The following is an 18,115-nucleotide window of genomic DNA, read 5'->3' as shown; positions in this document are numbered from 1 at the left end:
TGCTCTCTGTTCAGCTGCAGAGGGGAGCGGGTGTCTCTGGGGGGTGCCTGGCACCGTCCGGGCTCAGCCCAGGACACACGGCAGCGCCGAGCGCCGCAGCTCCGGCTCCGCGCCGCTTCCCCCGCTCCGGCCGCTCCTTCCGGGGCGGCTCCCGGCGCACCGCGGGCGCTGCCGGGCTTGGAGAGCGGAGCGGCGGGGCCATGCGCCGGTGAGCGGGGCATCCGCGGTTCCTGGGTCCCCAGACCGCCCTCACGGGCTCGGTCACGGCCCGGGCCCGCTGGCACCCCCAGCCCCCTCTGCGGGGCGGCCGGAGCGGCGCCGGGCCCGGAGCGGGCGGTGCGGGAGCGCGGCACGGTCCGGGCTGCTCTGGGCTGGCAGGATTTGGGGTCTGCCTGCTCCGGATAGAGCCCGGAGCTCCGGAGCAGGTGACCCCGGAAAGGGAAAAGCGCTGCTGAAATTCACTGTTTCTCTTCGGCGTCGCGGTTTCACTTCTTCCTTCCCTGGCTCATTTGAAACTGGCAGTGTCTGGCTAGATGCTGATGCAAGACAATTTCGGGCCATAAAAATGACGGCGTGTGATTTTAAAATAAACAACCCCTTCCCCCATCATTATAAAAACACCCGAAGTCTCTTTCGGGTACTTTAATGTTCTCAAAGGAATCCCAAATTTGTTGCCTTTTCTAGTAATGTTAAAGGGAGCTGTGGTCGAGTAGTTTTGGTTCCTTGTTTTTTTAAATCCCGTAAAAACAGCCCAGGAGGTGGAGGAACTGTAGCGAGGATGTGTTTTGAGCAGTGTTTCCTCTGTTGCCTTACTGCCCATGCCTGTGCTGTGGTTGTGTGCCCCAGGGTGAACAGCAGCCTGTCCAGTGATGAGCTTCTCCTGGAAGACTTGGAGACAGAAGGAGAGAGGCAGCTGAAGAGCCTCCTTCACCACCAGCTTGACACCACTGTCTCCATCGAGCAGTAAGTCCTGATCTGGCTCAGGTGTGGTTTGAGAGACCAGCCCCTTGCTGTCCCCAGTTCCTCAGGGCTGAGCTGTTTGTGCTGTTGTGTTCCTTTGGCTCACAGGTGCAAGTCAAAGCGGAGATGCTTTGCCCCTGCAGCTTTTTACAAACCTTTCGGAGAAGAGGCTGCGGGAGCTTTGACCCTGTCACAGTTCCAGGCCCTGCAGGAGAGTGACAAAGAAACCTCCTCTCTCCGGGAGCTGGGGCTCTCCGACTCGGAGATCCTGCTCTGGAAGAACCGGGATTCAGCAAGGAAGGTGGGCATGCTCTGCTCTCACCTGAGTGTGCTCAGGTTCCTCTAACCCTGTGGCTCTCTGGTAGAAAATTCCAGTCCTTTGTAAGCCATTGGAAAAGAATGGCCACTCCTTGTATCCCTTGCCTTTAGCCCAGCACTATCCTACATTTCTTCTGGCCTCTTTTCTTTGGTCAGTGTTAAAAGATATGGTGGAGACAGGAGTGGGTCCTTTGGAACACAGCAGGATGTGAGGATATTCCTGCCTTTGCCTTGATCTCAAACTAATCATTTCACCTGTTTATACCTGTGTATGAAGGATTTAAATGCCAGAAGAGAAGGAGAAAATATTTCAAAGCACCTCATCATCCTCCTTTGAGTGTCCTGATACATCCCTGGATCCCATTGCTGATTTGGGATGGCTGTTTGGAGGGAGTATTCTCCTTAGGGGCTTGCATGTCCTTCAGGGGCCCTGGGACAGCCACATGAAAATGGTGCAGAGCTGTCAGACCACTGTGTGGTGGCAGTGCCTTGGCTCCTCCTTGGGTGCTCTTCCAGCAGGTGTTTCCCCTTCCCCCACCTTCACCCTTTCTTTTTCACATTCCAGAGACAAGAGGCTTTTGTGGTTGTCCTGTGTCAGGTGCACTGGAGTGTCCTGCTCTTAATTTGCCAAACTAGAAAATGCAAAACAGGATTTGGGCTGTTCCTTGGCTTCCCTTTGTCTCCTCTTCCCGAGTGATAGCTGTGTGCAGGAGAGAGTTGTCTGTGGTAATCAGGGGTTTGCCTCTTTTCAGCTGAAGTCATTACTTGCTTTGGTGTTTAAATGCAAATCCAGCCCTGGTGTGGCTTGATTAAAGCTTGGTGCAGAGAGGAATGGTGATAATTTAAGAATGAAAATCAATGTTGTCAGTACCAGCTGGTATATTTAGTATGAAATGTATTCTGGGATGTTCAGAAAAAAATTATTAGTATGGAAAACACTGCTCTGACAGAAAATAAGGCTGACATCAGGGTATGTCTTCTACAGGTTCTGAGAGAAGAATATTTAGGGAGAAAGCCTAAGTCAGGTAGTGATATACAGCTTTGGAGGTGGAGGCCCTGAGTGAAAGATTCCACCATGAGTAATGAATAATGTCAGCTGAGACAGAGAGAACTTCAGATTGCCTGGGGAGCTCTTGGCAAAGTACTGAGTGCAGATTTCTGTTATTTTCAGCTGCTAAGTGGCAGCTTTTTTGAAAACAAAGTACAACAAATGATTTCTGGGAATTGCTTTTCCATATAAACAGCCTTTTGTGCCTCAGGGAAGCTGTGAAATGATGAATGGAAGAAGCTGTGCAGATGTGGGGCAGAGGTACCATGGGAAACTCTGTTAGGTTGTGCTCAGTGCAGGGACAAAGCCTGGTTTCTTGCCCGAGGCAGAAGGATCTGCCACAGTAATTCTCAAACTGAATTTGAGAACAGAAAATCCACCCACAGCCCCATCAAGGTGTGTTCTCTGTGTCCTGATCGGGGTGGATGGGGGAGCAGAAGTGTCCTTTCAGCAGCTGGGGTGTGTCTGTGTGCTTTGGCAGGTGAAGTGGCCCGTGCAGGGAGGTTTGGTTATCCAGGGATGCTCCTTGCTCACAGCTGAGCCGTGAGGGCTGTGCTGCAGTTCCTCTGTGGTTTCTGGAAGCTGGCTCAGTGATGCTGGGTGGGGTTTAGTCCTCAGCACAAACCTCCCCTCGGGTGCCAAACAGCAGCTGGGGGTCCACTTTTCAGCAAACAAGGTTTTCAGGGTCACAGACTATGAGCTTGGTGGAAACTTGAGCTCGGGGATGCTGTAGGTGTGGGGAAGGAATTGCCAGAGGATGGTTGTGCAGTCACTGAGGGTGGCTGTGGAAAATGGCTGGAATCAGAGGCAGCAGGGACAGAGGGAGACAGGCTGGGGAGAGGGAATCAGCACAGACAGGTCCTGAGAAAGGAGCTGTTTCTCCACTTCCCTCAAGAACTGAGCTTGCTGCGTGGTTGTATTTTTCCTACCCGTGCAGTAAGAGGGCCTCTGGGTGCCTGGGGGATGGTTCCTAACTGCACCCACTGCAGGGCTGGGGCTGTGCCTTTGCCTCTGGCCCTGCCGTTGCTGAGCCAAGCCGTGCTTGTTTTGCAGGGCTCTGGGCTGGGGGCAGCCCCGGAGGCCACGCAGGAGCGGCTGGATGCCATCCAGGAGAAGCTGGAGGAGCGCCGGCGCATCCTGGCGCTGCCGCAGAGGTTTGCGGGCAGCAAGCAGCTGAGCCGGCGGGAGATGGAGATCGAGAAGGCCCTTTTCCAGGGAACAGACCGGCACTCCTTCCTCCGGGCCCTCTACCACCAAGGTCCTGGGCTCAGGGCTCTCCCTGCCTTGGCTCCAGCACACAGAGCCAGCCCGTGTGGGAGCCCAACACATTCCTGTCTGGCCTTCTGTCCCTGAAGATGTGGTTCTGCTTTGGTGCTACGTGGGAGGAGATAGTTTCCTCTCTTACAGGAGCAGACAGAGAGTTGGTTCTCTGAAGGGTTTAATATAGAGGCTTTTAAAGCCTGTTTCTGGATCTCCTTGAGCTATTCCATGTAGTGCAGAGCAGCTCGGGGAGTGGGAGAGGAGCTGGGGTGATGCTTTGGTAGAGCCTCGAGGCCTGAGTTACACAAAGTGCCTGTGGGACTGGAGATTGTTCCTTCTCTGAGGTAACTGCAGGGGGTGAAGGAAGCAAAGGGACAGAGCAGGTGAGAGGAGGAATGACTTGTTAAAGCCTCATCCTTGAAGGGGAATTGGATCCAGTTGAAGGCTGGGAGATGCTGCTCTCACATTTGTCCTCATTTCCATTAAAGAGAATTAAAAGAGATCATTGATCAGTCCACGTCATGGACCTTTAAACCCAGGAGCTTAATCGGATATCCTTGAAAGCCAAATATTTCTATTCCATGTAGTGGTACAGGAAGGCAGCATGGCCCATCCTTGCTGCACGTGCAGGAGGAGGAAGGTGTGTTGAAGGAGTCACTAAAAAGTGCTGAAATGTGGCTGCAGATAATCAAGTGAGGGCATCTCTGAAAAGAGCTCTGATGTAGCACAGGTGGAACTGCTACTCTCTGCAGGTTCATCCTGAGCTGGGGAACCAGCACTTGCTGGGGCTGCTCTTGTTTTAAACAGCCCACAGAGCCTGGGCACAGAGGCTGGGGTGAAACAGGGTTTCTCTTTTCTGTGTCTCCTGTTTTGTCTGTGTTTTCCAGGTTATTGGTGATAGTTACCATATATCTCTCTTCTGAATTAGGTGACACGCAGAAGAGTGGAACAGATGAAAAGGACCCCATGGTTCATCTGGAGAGTGTTTACCAAGAGCTGCTGAGCAAGAAGTGCCCTGAAAAAGTCCAGTCTGCTACAAGTGACCCCTGCTTGTCCTCAGCCCCACAGGGGGCTATAACTCAGGAGTCTTCACTTCCAGACCAGGAGCAGCAAGCAGAACAGGCAGCAAGTCCCAGTGTTTCTGCAGCAGAGCCCCACCAGTCCCCTCCAAGGCCTGTGGTTATCAAAGAGCCAGTCGAGTTTGTCCCAGAAGAGGAGATCCTCCAGAACCGCCTCTCAGAGGAAGAACTCCGGAAAATACCCAGGTTCTCATCCTACCATCCAGGGGAGCCCAGCAAGGTAAGCTGAGATGAATGAGGATTTATCCTTGCTCAGCAGGATGCCCTGAAGCCGTGGCAGTAGGCACAGGCTCCTCTTTGCTGTAGCCTTGAAGTTGCTGGGCTGATCCTCCAGGCCAAGGGGGAGAGCAGCCTCCACTCTGGGGGGAAAAAAGTGTCCTTGGGCTCTGAAGGGAGGTCACCAGCCTGGCAAAGAGTTGTACTTATGAGCCCAGCCCTCCCTGACTCCAGCAGGTCACCTGTCAAGATGTGCTCTGTCTGTCTGGGCCTGGCTGAGGCCTGCTGTCGCCTTACTCAAACTGTTCTTTCTGGTAGCTGGAGATTATTGAGTCTTATAAATAAAAGGAATGAACTGAATAAACTGAACTGTTTTATAATAAACTTGAAACGGTCAGTGCTTGATGCAGGCAAGCAGGGTGATGCCTTGAATTCAGAGCTGCCATTCTCTGTACACCCACCTGTCCCCTAAATGCCATCATTAGCACATGGGTGTGAGGGTTGAGCTAATCACACCTTGAGCAGACCAGACTTGGGACCAGGCTGAAAGGTGTCTTTGCATGGCAAAGGCTGGCTGACCCTGTGTCTGTTACAGGTGCTGTATTTGAAGAACCTGGGCCCCCGAGTGACAGTGAAGGACCTGGTGTCCCTGTTTGCTCGCTTCCAGGAGGAGGACAGCCCACTGATCCAGTTCCGCCTCCTGAGCGGCCGCATGAGGGGTCAGGCCTTCATCACCTTCCCTGGTGAGTTGCTGCCCCGTGCCTCCCAGTCCTGACTCCCAAAGGTGTCACATCCTCCTGCAGGGCACTGTGCTGCTGCCAAGCCTACTTTCCAAGGAGAAGCAGGGGAATTCACTCCCTTCTCTTCCTGTTGTGCCGTGGTCCGTTCCCTGGGTTGGAGGGGGATTTACCGGAGCAGAAGTGATGTGGTCTGCCACGTGCAGTGTTCATTCAGCACGGCAGCGTGGCTGCACTAGAGCAGGCTGAGTGGCCAGCAGATGGGAACACCCATGGGATGACCGTGTCCCCATGGCAGCAGGTGCTGCGTGTCCTGTGCCCACTGTGCCCTCTCTTGCAGACACGGAGTCGGCCCAGAGCGCCCTGCAGCTGCTGAACGGGTACAAGCTGCAGGGGAGGCCCCTGGTGATCGCCTTTGGGAAAAGCAGGAAGCATTTGCCAGAGGCTGACTCTGCCATCCCCAGCTCCTCTGCTGCAGAGAACCCTCCTGCCACGTGAGGGATGGAGAACCAGCAGCCTTGTGGAGAAGTCTGTGCTGGAACCTGGGACAAGACAGGACTGTTGGGAGCCCAGGTGCAGGTCCAGCAATCTCAGAGTGGGGAAAGGAGAGCTGGGCAGTGCCCAAACACTGTTGTGGTAAAGAGGGAGGGAAGAAGCCAGGTAAATAAATGAACTTATTGTGGATTTGGGTATTTATTGTGGCTTTAGGTATTTCCTTAGTGTGTGCTTAGTGATGTTTATAGTCCACAAGGTTTTTAGAGCCAAGTGTGCTTGCATTCTGCTGCTCCAGGACTGTCCACACTCCAGTCCTGGGAGCCTCCCAGCCCAGCTGCTGTCCCTGGAGACAGAGACAGCCCTGGCCTCTCCAAAGCAGTGTTTGTGTATCTCACCAGTCTACAGGCAGAGCTAAAGCACAGAGACCACATTTCCTCCACAAACTTCAGGCAGTTTCTCAGCTTCTCCTGTCCAACACAACAAACATCACCCTTGGAACAAACAACACATTTTATTGCAAGAAAAGAAACAAAGCCAGGTCATCATTTCAGCTCCCAAACACCTCTGTTTTCTGTGGAGGTTTTTTGTTCCTCCCTTGAACATGGGAGTGTCTCAATCAAAGGTGATCCGAAAGCTGCGCTCCTGCTCCTTGCGGCGACTCTCACAAACCTTGGTCACCTCTTCCACCTTTCTCTGCAGCACAGCTGTGGCAGAAACAAGGGATTAATGTCAGTCACCCCAGAACACAACCCTGTGGAGTTTTGCTTGCAGGACAAAGAAAAACATTCAAGCAGGGCATTTTTGGTTAAACATTGCAGTTGTCAGGAGTAACTTCCCAGCAGTGGCCTGTAATCAGGCACAGCAGAGAACTGAAGCAGATGTCAGAAGGGACAGTGCCACTGAAGGCGAGGAGGAAGATTCCTCAGGCATCTTCAGGAATTCAGGGATGAACACACACACACATGCTCCCGCTTCCCATTCACATCCCCAAAAGGCTGCAGGACAAATCTCACCTGAGTTCTGGTCGATCCACTGCAGGGAATCCATGTGTGCATTCAAAATCTTACAGATCTGCTGAAGCTGAGCAGAGAGAGAAGGTGCAAATCAGTTGTGAGGCTGCATAAACACCAGGAGGAGTCAAAGGCAAAGTTACTGCTTGCCCAGCTTCCCTAAGACAGCAGCCACTTAGCCAGGGAAGTGTGTGCAGCAACGCAGCTACTTTGCTCCTCCATAGCAGCAAGAAAACTGTACAGTTAAGATGATATGTCTGTGGCTTTGGCTTATTTTAATTTAGCCCTAGGAACCAGCAGAACATTCATCACATTAGTCTCAGGGTGGCAAAATTCAAAATGAATGTGGAAAAACAGTCTGCAATACTGAAAGGAAACTTTTACTCAAAAAAAAAAAAAAAAGGCTGCTGAGTACAGCCATGAGGAGCATCACGATAAATTTAATATAAAAAGTAAAAATAGAAGCTTGCACTTACCGGGTCACTTGTGTCTGCTGGGCCCCTTGATGTGTTCAGGTGCTCAGTGATGTCCTTCAGGTCTTGTGCCATGCGCTTCAGCTGAGCATCGATGTTTTCAGCCAGTTTGTAGCTGCAGAGCACACAGGAACCAAGATCAGAATGGTTAAAGCCAACTTAGAAGACCTGCTCGCAGCCACACCAACTGTGGGCCATCAGCATGAGCTCCCACATCTGCAGCCAAGGCTGGCAGAGACCTGGGAACAGCACCCAGAGAGGCTCCATCAGCCACATGAAGGGAGCCCCAGTCTCTGTCTCCCTTGAGCTACACATGGAGACAGAGAAGCAAGAGAGTGGAGGACTAGGAGTAGAATCCCAAGTTGCCATGCATAAAAGAGGATTAAATACATGACAGCAGGCACCGAGTGTTCAGTCCTGTCACCCATCCCAACTCCATCTCCTGCTGACTGCTGTGAGCACAGGCCAGGGCTCGTCCCCCATCCCCAGCAGGTTTGTGCCTCACGTCCTCTCCCGTTCCTCATCCGCGTGCTGCAGGTAGATGGTCCCGCTCTGCTCCTTCACAGACTCCTCCAGAGGGGACAGCAGGTCCTCCAGCTCTTTCTGCTGGGACAGAATGAAGTCCAGTTCCTGATCCAGTCTGCAAAGAGAAAGAGCCCAATGCTTCCCATTCGTGTAACAGACACTGCAGAGCTGTCACACAGCCAGGCAGGAATGCAGAGCAGAAATAAAATCATTTCAAGTGCTCCAGGTCTCCTACCTCTTCTGGTCAACCTTCACCTTCTCTACTTCTCTGTGTAACGAAGTAATCTGCAAGCAGAAGACATTTCATTACACCTTGGAAACCAAGAAGGCAGCTCTCCAAAGAAGAGAGCTGAGAGGGAGAAAGCAGCACCATGCAAGTTCTACTGGAAACAAGAGACGGCCACATCAAGATTTACAGAGCCAAGATGGAAAAAGGGAGGGTCAGCTGGGAACGATCCCCCCTAAGAGAACTCGGTATCACAGAGCAAGGGCACAGAACAATTTCCAACTCCAAGGCCTAAAGGCAGAACTGACACACAGAGAGGCTGTGCAAAGCACCCAGGTGGAGCTCCCATCTCTTTCTTTTACAAGCAGAAAGTCCCACTCAGCGGCTTGTTGCATGTGTCCCAGAGACCTTGGAGGAGCTAAGGGAGCAGAATGAGGCTCCACTGGAGGTCTCCTCACCTTCTCTCCATTCTCTATCAGCATGCGGTCCCAGGCGTTGACTTGTGTAGCTTGATGGAGGAAGTGCTTCTCTTGGTCTTCCAGTTCCAGGCTCCACTTGTTGATCAAACTCTCCAGCTGGGCATAAGTCATCACTGGGGGGGCACTGAGAGGGAGTGAGGGGCAGCACAGGACACGAGGTGAGGAAAGAGGAACACCACAACGCTCACTGATTTCCCCTTCCTCCTCCAGAGCCCAGCCTGAGCACTGCAGCTGCTCCTGCCCGGGCAGGCAAAGGTCAGTGGGAACAAAAACCCACCTGGGTGTGGTGGTTGTGGTTATGGCAGCTGTGGAGGTCACAGCTCCAATGGCACCAGTGGTGGTCAGTGGCTTCAGATTCAAAGGAAAGCCAGAAGCAGAAGTAGTCCCTGGAGGAAGAGCTTCAAGTCAACAGCAGAAGGGGACACACCTGGTACCTCACGAGCAGAGAACAGCTCCAGGGTGCACTGCCCATGGCTCTAGGAGCTGCAGTAGATCCCTCTGAAGGGAACAACAGCAAATGCTCCATCTGCCAAGGAGGGAATGAAAACATCCCCAGCCCACGGCCTTGTCAATGTCCTCATGCTTTACTGTTAGAACCAAGAACTGCCAGCACACCCAGCTCCTCCCCTGCACCTTTGCAGTGAAGGAGAGAACTTCAGTGTTTTCACAAAGAGATGGAACAGGATCTGAGAAAGACACACTGTGCTCTTTTCAGTTACTTGAGGGCTTTACAAAGCACAGCTGCTGTGCTGCTACTCTAACATGGCCATTTACATCCCTACAGAGCACTCAGTTCAGTCTCCCTTCTCTTCAGTGACTTTCAGCTTCTTGTTCCTACCAGTGGCAGTGCTCGTTGTGGCAGCTGTGGCTGCAGGAACTTTTAATCCAAGGCCAAGCGTCCCCAGACTGGCTGTCCCAGTGGAACCAGTGGAAGTGGCACCCACTGTGAAGAGAAGACACCATTACAGGTTGCATAAGCCAGGGAATGCAGGGCCCCTTGGAAAAGCTGTGCCCAGCCTGCTGCCCCTCCGCCTGCAACAGCAGCAGCAGCCCCAGGGAGCAGCAGCCGCGCTGCTCCGTCATTGCCCCAGGGACAAACCTGCCTGGAGAGACTCACGTGAGAGGCCCGTGGTGCTGGAGGAGGCTGGGGCTGAAGAAGTTGCCACAGATGCAAACAAGGAGGGCCCCGTGGAGCCCAGCACTGAGGTGGTGCTGGTGGTGGAGGCCGTGGTGGCAGCTGTGGATGTGACTGCAGGGACAAAGAGCTCCATGTGAACAAGCAGAGCACACTGAGCTCCCAGCCCCTGCCCAACAACCCTGCAGGGAGGGGGACAGAAACTGCCCAGCCACACCTAGTTCTTGGGCATGTCAGCATTTTCACCTCCTTTTGCTCTTATTCTCCCTCCACTCCCTGTCTTTCACAATGTGCCCCTTTCAGATTGTGCCTCCCTTCCACTGCGCTCCCCAAACGAGCACAGAACAGAATCTGGCACGTGGGACACAATCAGAACCACAGGACACACAGTCCAATGGCTCTAGGAGCTGTCGCAGATGACCACTGCCAGGGCAAACCCACAGCAACAAATGCTTGGGGCCCCTTCCCACACCCCAGTAAAAGGTCTTTGTCTACTTCCAACAGACAACTGTTACCAGGAGGAGAGCAGACTGCCCAGAGCCTCGAGGAACCGTTGTCTAGAACAGCTTCCTACCTCCAAGCTTGGTTCCAAAGGACAGGGTGGGCGCCTGGCCGGTGCTTGTGGTCAGCGTTGCCGTGGTTGTACTGGTGGCTGCTGTTGAAGATAGTGCCCCAAAGGTCAGACCTGGAACCAGGAGCCAAAGGAAAAGATGGACTTTCTTCCTCCAGGCCAAAGAGCACTTGCTCCCCAGCACTGCAGCCCCTGGACAGGCCTGTCACAAACACCTCTGGCTCCAGCCCCTCACTCCACTCTGCCCCAGCACAAGCCGGAGGCTGCAGAGCCTTACCCAGGTGCACTCTCAGACATCCCCATGCCACAGGCTCCCAGCCTCCAGCTGCCCCAAGGCTGTGGCACAGGATATGTGACAGTCCAGAGAGCCAGGACACACACAGTGTCACCACACAATTTCAGAAGAGTTCAATCCATACACAGCAACACCAGACCACTTCAGAAGGCTGCAAGCATCCACCCTTCCTGTTCTTCAGCCCAGCCTTTTATACCCTCGTGTTCATGCATGGCACTGTGTGCCCTCTGTTCCCTTTGGTGGTTGGTCAGTGCCCCTGGGCACTCCATGGCTCATTGCTGCCAGTGCTGCTCACCTGCTTCTCACAGCTGTGCCCACTGGGGATGAGGCTGGGCCACAGCCCCATCCCGGTGACACAGACTGTGTGCCACACACAGCCCATCCCATCCCAGGGACACAGACTGTGTGCCACACACAGCCCATCCCATCCCAGGGACACAGACTGTGTGCCACACACAGCCCATCCCATCCCATCCCAGGGACACAGACTGTGTGCCACACACAGCCCAGCCCATCCCATCCCATCCCATCCCATCCCAGGGACACAGACTGTGTGCCACACACAGCCCAGCCCATCCCATCCCAGGGACACAGACTGTGTGCCACACACAGCCCATCCCATCCCAGGGACACGGACTGTGTGCCACACACAGCCCATCCCATCCCATCCCAGGGACACAGACTGTGTGCCACACACAGCCCATCCCATCCCAGGGACACAGACTGTGTGCCACACACAGCCCATCCCATCCCAGCCCATCCCAGGGACACAGACTGTGTGCCACACACAGCCCATCCCATCCCAGGGACACAGACTGTGTGCCACACACAGCCCATCCCATCCCAGGGACACAGACTGTGTGCCACACACAGCCCATCCCATCCCATCCCAGGGACACAGACTGTGTGCCACACACAGCCCATCCCATCCCAGCCCATCCCAGGGACACAGACTGTGTGCCACACACAGCCCATCCCATCCCATCCCATCCCATCCCATCCCATCCCATCCCAGGGACACAGACTGTGTGCCACACACAGCCCATCCCATCCCAGGGACACAGACTGTGTGCCACACACAGCCCATCCCATCCCATCCCAGGGACACAGACTGTGTGCCACACACAGCCCATCCCATCCCATCCCATCCCAGGGACACAGACTGTGTGCCACGTCACAGCTGGACACAGCACAACCTGCATGCAGTTCACCCACCTGTGGGCTGTCCCCCGAGGCTGAAGGGCGCTGCTGCCGGGGTGGCAGCTGCCAGGGTGGCCGTGCTGGTGGTGGCAGCAGCCGCAGGGGCCGTGCCAAAGCTCGGCCCTGCGGACGTTGCCTGCGGAGCCGCGGTGCCGATGCTGAAGCCGGCTGTTCCCGCCTGAGTCGTGGTGCCACCGGAGAAGGTGAAGCCTCCTGTTGTCCCAGACGGAGCCGTGGTGCTGCTGCTGCTGCTGCCAGCAGAGCCAAAGGCAAAGCCAGACGGGGCTGCTGCCTGACTCGAGGGCGTGCTGGTTGCGACAGGGGCACCAAAAGAAAAGCCCCCCGTGATTCCAGGGGCTGGAGTGGTGCTGCTGGCTCCAAAGTTCACTTTTGGTGTGTTTGCCCTAGGGAAGAAAGGAAAAGAAAGGAAGCCGTTCTGCTTGAGGCACACATCCACTCAAGTACACAGCTGGCTTTCTCCCTGACCATGTGCTGACAGCAGAAACCTCCTTTCAAAGAGATGCACACCTGGGCAGGCTTGTGTGCCAGTTCTGACCACAGACTCCATCCAGCTGCTGTCACCTGCCATCTCCCCTTCGGGCTCTTCCTACTGAGCCTCCCTTCCTTACCTCCACCCACCCAGGGACCACAGGACATTTTATGGCAGCATACGTGAAGCTGCTCCTTCTTCTCTCAGCTCACCGTTCTCCACTCCCTCTACACAAGGCTGGTTTTTTTCCTGCTCGTCCCCATTTGAGCTCCCTTCCCACAGCTCCCATCTGGCAAGCTTTGACAGCAGCAGTTCTGCAGAACCGCCCGAGAACTCGCAGCCTTTCCTGAACGACAGATCCCTCCCAGAGTGCCGAGAAAACATTCGGAGCACTCCAGATCCGGCTCACAAAGAAGAAGACGGTTTCTGTTGGGTAGCAGAGCTTTGGCGTTTCAGTGTGCAGCTTCTGTGCCCAGCCCGGTTCCAGGCGGAAGCGTGGAACATCTCCTTCCCCAGCCGTGTCGGGGCTCCCCACGACAGCAGCAGCCGGGGCCGCCGCCGGGGCTCGCCGGGCGCTCGCCCGGTGCGGCGATCAGCGCAGGGCGCTGGGAAGCGCCAGGCACGAGGGCCAGCCACGGCTCGCTGGGCGCAGAACGCCCCGCCGAGCCCGAGCCCGGCCCCGACGGGACCCCGCTGCCTCCGTCCGTCCCTCCGTCCGTCCCTCCGTCCGTCCCCGCCGCCGCCCGCGGCCCCGCCCGGCCCCCGGCTCTCACCCCAGCGGGAAGGCGGCGGCCGCCGGGGCCGCGGGGGCCGCGCCGGCCGAGCCGAAGCTGAAGCCGGAGGGCTGCGCGGCCGTGCCCGACCTGCTGAAGGAGAAGAGCCCGGCGGGCTGGCTGCCGCCCGCCGCCGGCGCGGCGCCGCCGAAGCTGAAGCCGGTGGAGGCGGGGGCGGGCGCCGGCGCGGAGAAGGAGAAGCCGCCGCTGGCCGTGGTGGTGGCGGCGGCGGCGGCTCTGGGCGCGCCCAGGCTGAAGGCGCCGCCGGGCGCGGCCGCCCCGAAGCTGAAGTGGCTCATGGCGCGGCGGCGGCGGCGGCGCGGGCCGAGCTCCGGCAGCGCGGCGGCGGCTCCGCGCCCGCGCGCGCCGCGATGGCGTCACCGCGCCCCGCCCGGGCCCGCCCCCGCGCCTGGCCGCCCTCCGCAGCCATTGGTCAGCGCGGCCGCCACTCGCGGGCTCTCGGCTCCCATTGGCTGTTGGGGCGTGAGGGGCGGGGCGTCTTGGCGTTGCTGTGGGGACGGGGGACGCGGCTGAGGGGCCGGGGTGAGGGACCGGGGACACCGGGCCGGGACAGGAGACACCGGGCCGGGACAGGAGACACCGGGCCGGGACAGGAGACACCGGGCCGGGACAGGGCACACCGGGCCGGGACAGGGCACACCGGGCCGGGACAGGAGACACCGGGCCGGGACAGGGGACAGCGGGCCGGGACAGGGGACACCGGGCCGGGACAGGAGACACCGGGCCGGGACAGGGGACACCGGGCCGGGACAGGAGACACCGGGCCGGGACAGGGGACACCGGGCCGGGACAGGGGACAGCGGGCCGGGACAGGGCACACCGGGCCGGGACAGGAGACACCGGGCCGGGACAGGAGACACCGGGCCGGGACGGGGGACACCGGGCCGGGACAGGAGACACCGGGCCGGGCTCCGGGACAGGAGACACCGGGCCGGGACAGGGGACACCGGGCCAGGGTGCGGGACAGGGTACATCGGGCCGGGACAGGGGACACCGTACACCGGGCCGGGGTGCGGGGCAGGGGCTGTGGAGTGAGCAGGTTCCGCTCGGGGCTGCAGTCGAGGGTGCGGGACCAGGGTGACCGGGCCGGGGCTGGGGGTGAAGTGGCACTGGGTCGGGGACACCAGGCCGAGGGTGCGGGACAGGAACACGTATCTGCCAGTACAGGTCTCGTTCTAACAGGCAATATGAAATAAGGAACTTTTTTCAGTGGCTGCTTTCTTTGATCGCTGCCTGGCCTCTTTTTTCCAGTTTAACATAACAGCCTTTCATTCCAGAGGAATCTGTCCATTTAAATTAGATAATTTCTAGGGAATTGAGTGGGTTTTATTTAAATGTGCTGATTGACTTACATTCCAATGGCAAAACTTCTGATAGAAAAATTAATTTCTTGATGAGAACTCTTGACCTGTTGCAGAACAAGAAGCTTTACTTCCTTACCAAAAATTTCTGGTCAAATGCTAAGCGGAAAGAACTGCTAGAGTTTGGACAATTATCTGGATATTACTGAAAGAAAATTATTTTCTCTGATCAACAAATTCCAGGGTGCAACCAGTTCATATGGCTCAATGGCTGTTAGCTGTTGAAGTTCAGCATTCCATAAAACCAGATAAGATAGCTTTATCATTAAGTAGAAAGGAAACCAGCTGGCTCTGGAAGCCAAGAAGTAAGGTTTTATAACCTAGAAACCAGATAATAAAGGCACTTTTCAACAGAGAAGGAAGCAATGTCAAAGTCAGCAGCATTGTCTGAAGATGGAGACCTAAGAATGTGTTGGAAAGTTCAGTGAAAACACCTGTGCAGTACTCGTGGCTGCCACGAAAATGATAGTTACATTTCTCTTTTAACCCCCTACATGCGGATTTTTACCTTGTGCTTCAGGACACCGACAGAAATGGTGCCTAGAGAGAGCTTCTCCTAACCCTGTTTCCTTGTAACTCCTGCCTGTGCTGGTGCCTTCCCTTGGAATCAGCTGTTCCTGGTGGTCTGTGCTGCACACAAGGGTTAAGCTGCGGTTCTCTGTGCACTCCTCTGGGATTACCCCACCTTCTCAGGTGCCCTTGGGTCAGAGATACCAGGCTCTGCAAGTAGAATCAGTGCTGAGGACTATGCTCCATTGAGGTTGGAGGTATCAACAAGGTCAAGTTGACCTGCATTCCATATCAAAATCACTCCTGTGGAGAAAAAAAAGACAGGTTATTGTCACAGGGACTCATTTCTGAGGGGAACAGAAGGCCCAGTGTATGGACATTGGAAACAAGGACAGGCTACACAGGAAAATGAGGGAGATGCTGTTCGACATTTCAGGGAGAAAATTCATGTGGCCAGAGCTTGATTAGTGTTTGAGCTTGCCAGCACCGTGAAAGACAGCAAAAAGGACTTGTTAAAACATGTTAACAGCAAAAGGAGGATCAGAGATCACATTGGTCCGCACTTGATGAGGTGACACACCTCACAAACAGGGACATGGGCAAAGCAGAGGTGTTTAATGCCTTCTTCACCTCTGTCATTAACATCAGGGATGGGCCCTGGGACCCCCGGAGCTCCGTGCTGGAGGACTGTGATTAGGGCAGGATAAACTCCCAGCCCAAACTGAACGTGTTTGAGGCTTGCTGCTCCAGCTGGATGCACATAAATCTATGGGGCTCAATGGGGTTCATCCCAGGGTACTGAAAATGCTGGGCCTGTCATCACAGTGTCTCTCTCCATTATTTTTCAAGTCTTGGGAGACTGGAGAGGTCCCTGTTATACAGGAAGCTGGCCAAAGTTCTAGTTTTCAAGAGGGGCAAGAAGGAAGATCCTGGTAATTACAGTCCTGTCAGTCTCACTTCAGTGCCTGGTGAAAGAGAGTTATTTTTCTGGGCATTATTGAAAAACACTTGAGAAACAGCACAGTCTTTTGGCTTCCAGCAAGGAGCAGGTTTCTGGCTGAGTAAATTTCTCTGGGTAAATCTCTCATTCTTTTTAAGTTTTGGGATGGGGGGAGGGTGAGAGCCGAGTTTATTTATATATGCTTGCGTGTTTGTGTTTCCAACTGCTGTCTTTCACGCTGCAGGAGCCCTTGCTGCCCGTGTCCTGGCAGGAGGAGGTGACCTGCTCCCACACGGTGGCACTGCTGGCCTGGCTGTGTCCCGCTCGTGTCCCCACTGCCTGCCCAGGGAAGGGTCCTGAGAATAGCCCAGTGGACCCTGGCATCTCACAGAATCCCAGAATCGTGGCCCTCTGCAGCTGGTTGGGGAATCACAGAGCGATCTGGGTCACCTTCTGCTCCCCCGTGCAGGATTCTGGGGAAGGGGAAAGGCGCTGGGTTACAGCAGCACTGAACACATGGTGTGGTGAGAACAGTCCTGCTCATCCCTCGCTGGCTCGGGGCAGTCATGGGGCCAAACACCTCCTGTTGCTCCTGTTTTCCCCGCTTCAGCTCCCCCCCAGACCCCGCTCGTTTCTCCTCACTGCTGCCATGCCGAACCACTTCTTCCCAACATAAGCTCCATCGACGCCTTTGCCCCCAAAGCCTGTTCATCTCTCCTAACACCCCTGTAACTCCTCCACACTCTTTTTTCCTCCTATGCTTTTCTTTGTGCCCACATTCCTTTCCTCTTTGCCCAGTGCTGCATTTGAGGCCTGGGCCAGAACACAGACTTGCAGCAGAGTGGCCTTTCCTTTCCTGAAGTCAGGCTTTGGATTGTTTCATAAATGGGTCGGGTATCCGGGGCTCTGTCAGGTCCAAGGTCTGGTTGTGTTTGTGGACAAACAGCTGTGGTCTTGCAGGACCAGCATGGCTCTTCTGTGGCCATGCTGGACTCTCCTTGTGGCTAACACCCTGCCTGGCTCGGGCTGAGCTTGATTTGGGTCCTTCCACGCGGTCAGGCACTCGGGCATCTGATCAGCCCACGCAGCTGCTAAACTGGGTCCCTGCCTGTGTTTTCCTCCTGAGCGTGAGCGTGACTGTCTGTTTGTTAAATAATGTAGCGACACGAGGTTCCTTGAACTCAATTTATCTTCCCGTGTAGCCATGGGAACAGCCGGTGGTGTGGTGCCGCTGGGCTCGCCGTCAGATCTGCTGCAAGGCTCTGGGTGAGCCTGGCTGAGCCCTGCTCCTTCAATCTTCCATTGATGCTGTCTTGCCTGGCAGCCTCGCTTCTTTAGGCTTGTCTTCTTAGAGTCTTCTTCAGCCAGCAGCCTGGCTGTACTTTAAACCTGGGAAATGTTGAGGATCATGGGGAGTTTGGAGGAAGATGAGGGGTTTGGAAGCAGCCAGATGTGACAAAAGGGAGAGGTTGCACCCAAAAGATGCTCCAATTCCCTGTGCTGCCTGCAGTATATGGTTTGTGGAAAGAAAATAAGGGCAAGTGCAAGTAGTTCAGTATTGTTCAAGCCTGTGCTGGTTTTCAGTGCAGAAGCATCTTGAAACCTGATTTCCTCCTTTATACCTAAAAATTACTGGCTCAATAAAGGAGCTGAGGAGAGCCCACCCTTACAGTCACACATTCCCCGTCCCTCCTGCAGTACATTCTCTTGCCCAGGCCGTGGATAAGGAGGAGAGGGGTGTGTGGGTGGCCAGCCCAGCATCACTCCTTTGACTCAAACACTTCATTTTACCTGGAAAGGCATGAGACCATGTGACAGGAACCAGTGCTTAGGTGATACCACCAAACGTATGCCATGTGCGTTGCCTGAGAGTCAAAGTTGAGCAACACAGTGATGTGGACAGAGATCCCCCATCCTGCATGGTGAGGGTTATGTCACATCATTTCCCCTAGGGCTGCACTTACACCTTACCACAGAAGGGACTTTCCCTGTC

General features: G+C 55.3%; 2 protein-coding genes across 4 annotated transcripts; one reads left to right on the top strand and one right to left on the bottom strand.

Annotated features, from left to right (window-relative positions):
* Positions 1-125: 125 nt before the first annotated feature.
* On the top strand, positions 126-6,301 carry RBM41 (RNA binding motif protein 41). Of its 2 annotated transcripts, XM_068205243.1 has the most exons (7): positions 126-208; positions 847-963; positions 1,069-1,261; positions 3,380-3,584; positions 4,515-4,885; positions 5,477-5,624; positions 5,959-6,301. In XM_068205243.1, exons 1-7 carry the CDS (start codon positions 201-203, stop codon positions 6,114-6,116), a joined length of 1,200 nt encoding a protein of 399 aa, XP_068061344.1. In that variant the 5' UTR covers positions 126-200; the 3' UTR covers positions 6,117-6,301. The 2 variants fall into 2 exon arrangements, with proteins under 2 accessions (XP_068061344.1, XP_068061343.1); XM_068205242.1 differs by lacking the exon at positions 126-208 and having other exon boundaries at positions 764-963.
* Positions 6,302-6,607: 306 nt separating this feature from the next.
* Positions 6,608-13,626, bottom strand: LOC137482706 (nuclear pore glycoprotein p62-like). 2 transcript variants are annotated; one of them, XM_068205230.1, is made up of 12 exons: positions 13,291-13,626; positions 12,043-12,431; positions 10,536-10,646; positions 9,926-10,075; positions 9,665-9,769; positions 9,104-9,212; positions 8,806-8,950; positions 8,357-8,406; positions 8,102-8,236; positions 7,600-7,711; positions 7,127-7,193; positions 6,608-6,817 (listed from the first exon to the last, which is right to left on the bottom strand). In XM_068205230.1, the coding sequence occupies exons 1-12, from the start codon at positions 13,587-13,589 to the stop codon at positions 6,726-6,728; spliced, it is 1,764 nt and encodes a 587-aa protein (XP_068061331.1). In that variant the 5' UTR covers positions 13,590-13,626; the 3' UTR covers positions 6,608-6,725. The 2 variants fall into 2 exon arrangements, with proteins under 2 accessions (XP_068061331.1, XP_068061332.1); XM_068205231.1 differs by having other exon boundaries at positions 9,944-10,075.
* Between the last annotated feature and the right edge of the window lie 4,489 nt (positions 13,627-18,115).

The sequence above is a fragment of the Anomalospiza imberbis genome, chromosome 14 (assembly GCF_031753505.1).
Source record: "Anomalospiza imberbis isolate Cuckoo-Finch-1a 21T00152 chromosome 14, ASM3175350v1, whole genome shotgun sequence".
In the NCBI taxonomy this organism is placed as follows: domain Eukaryota; kingdom Metazoa; phylum Chordata; class Aves; order Passeriformes; family Viduidae; genus Anomalospiza; species Anomalospiza imberbis.
This window is presented reverse-complemented; position numbering and strand designations above follow the sequence as displayed.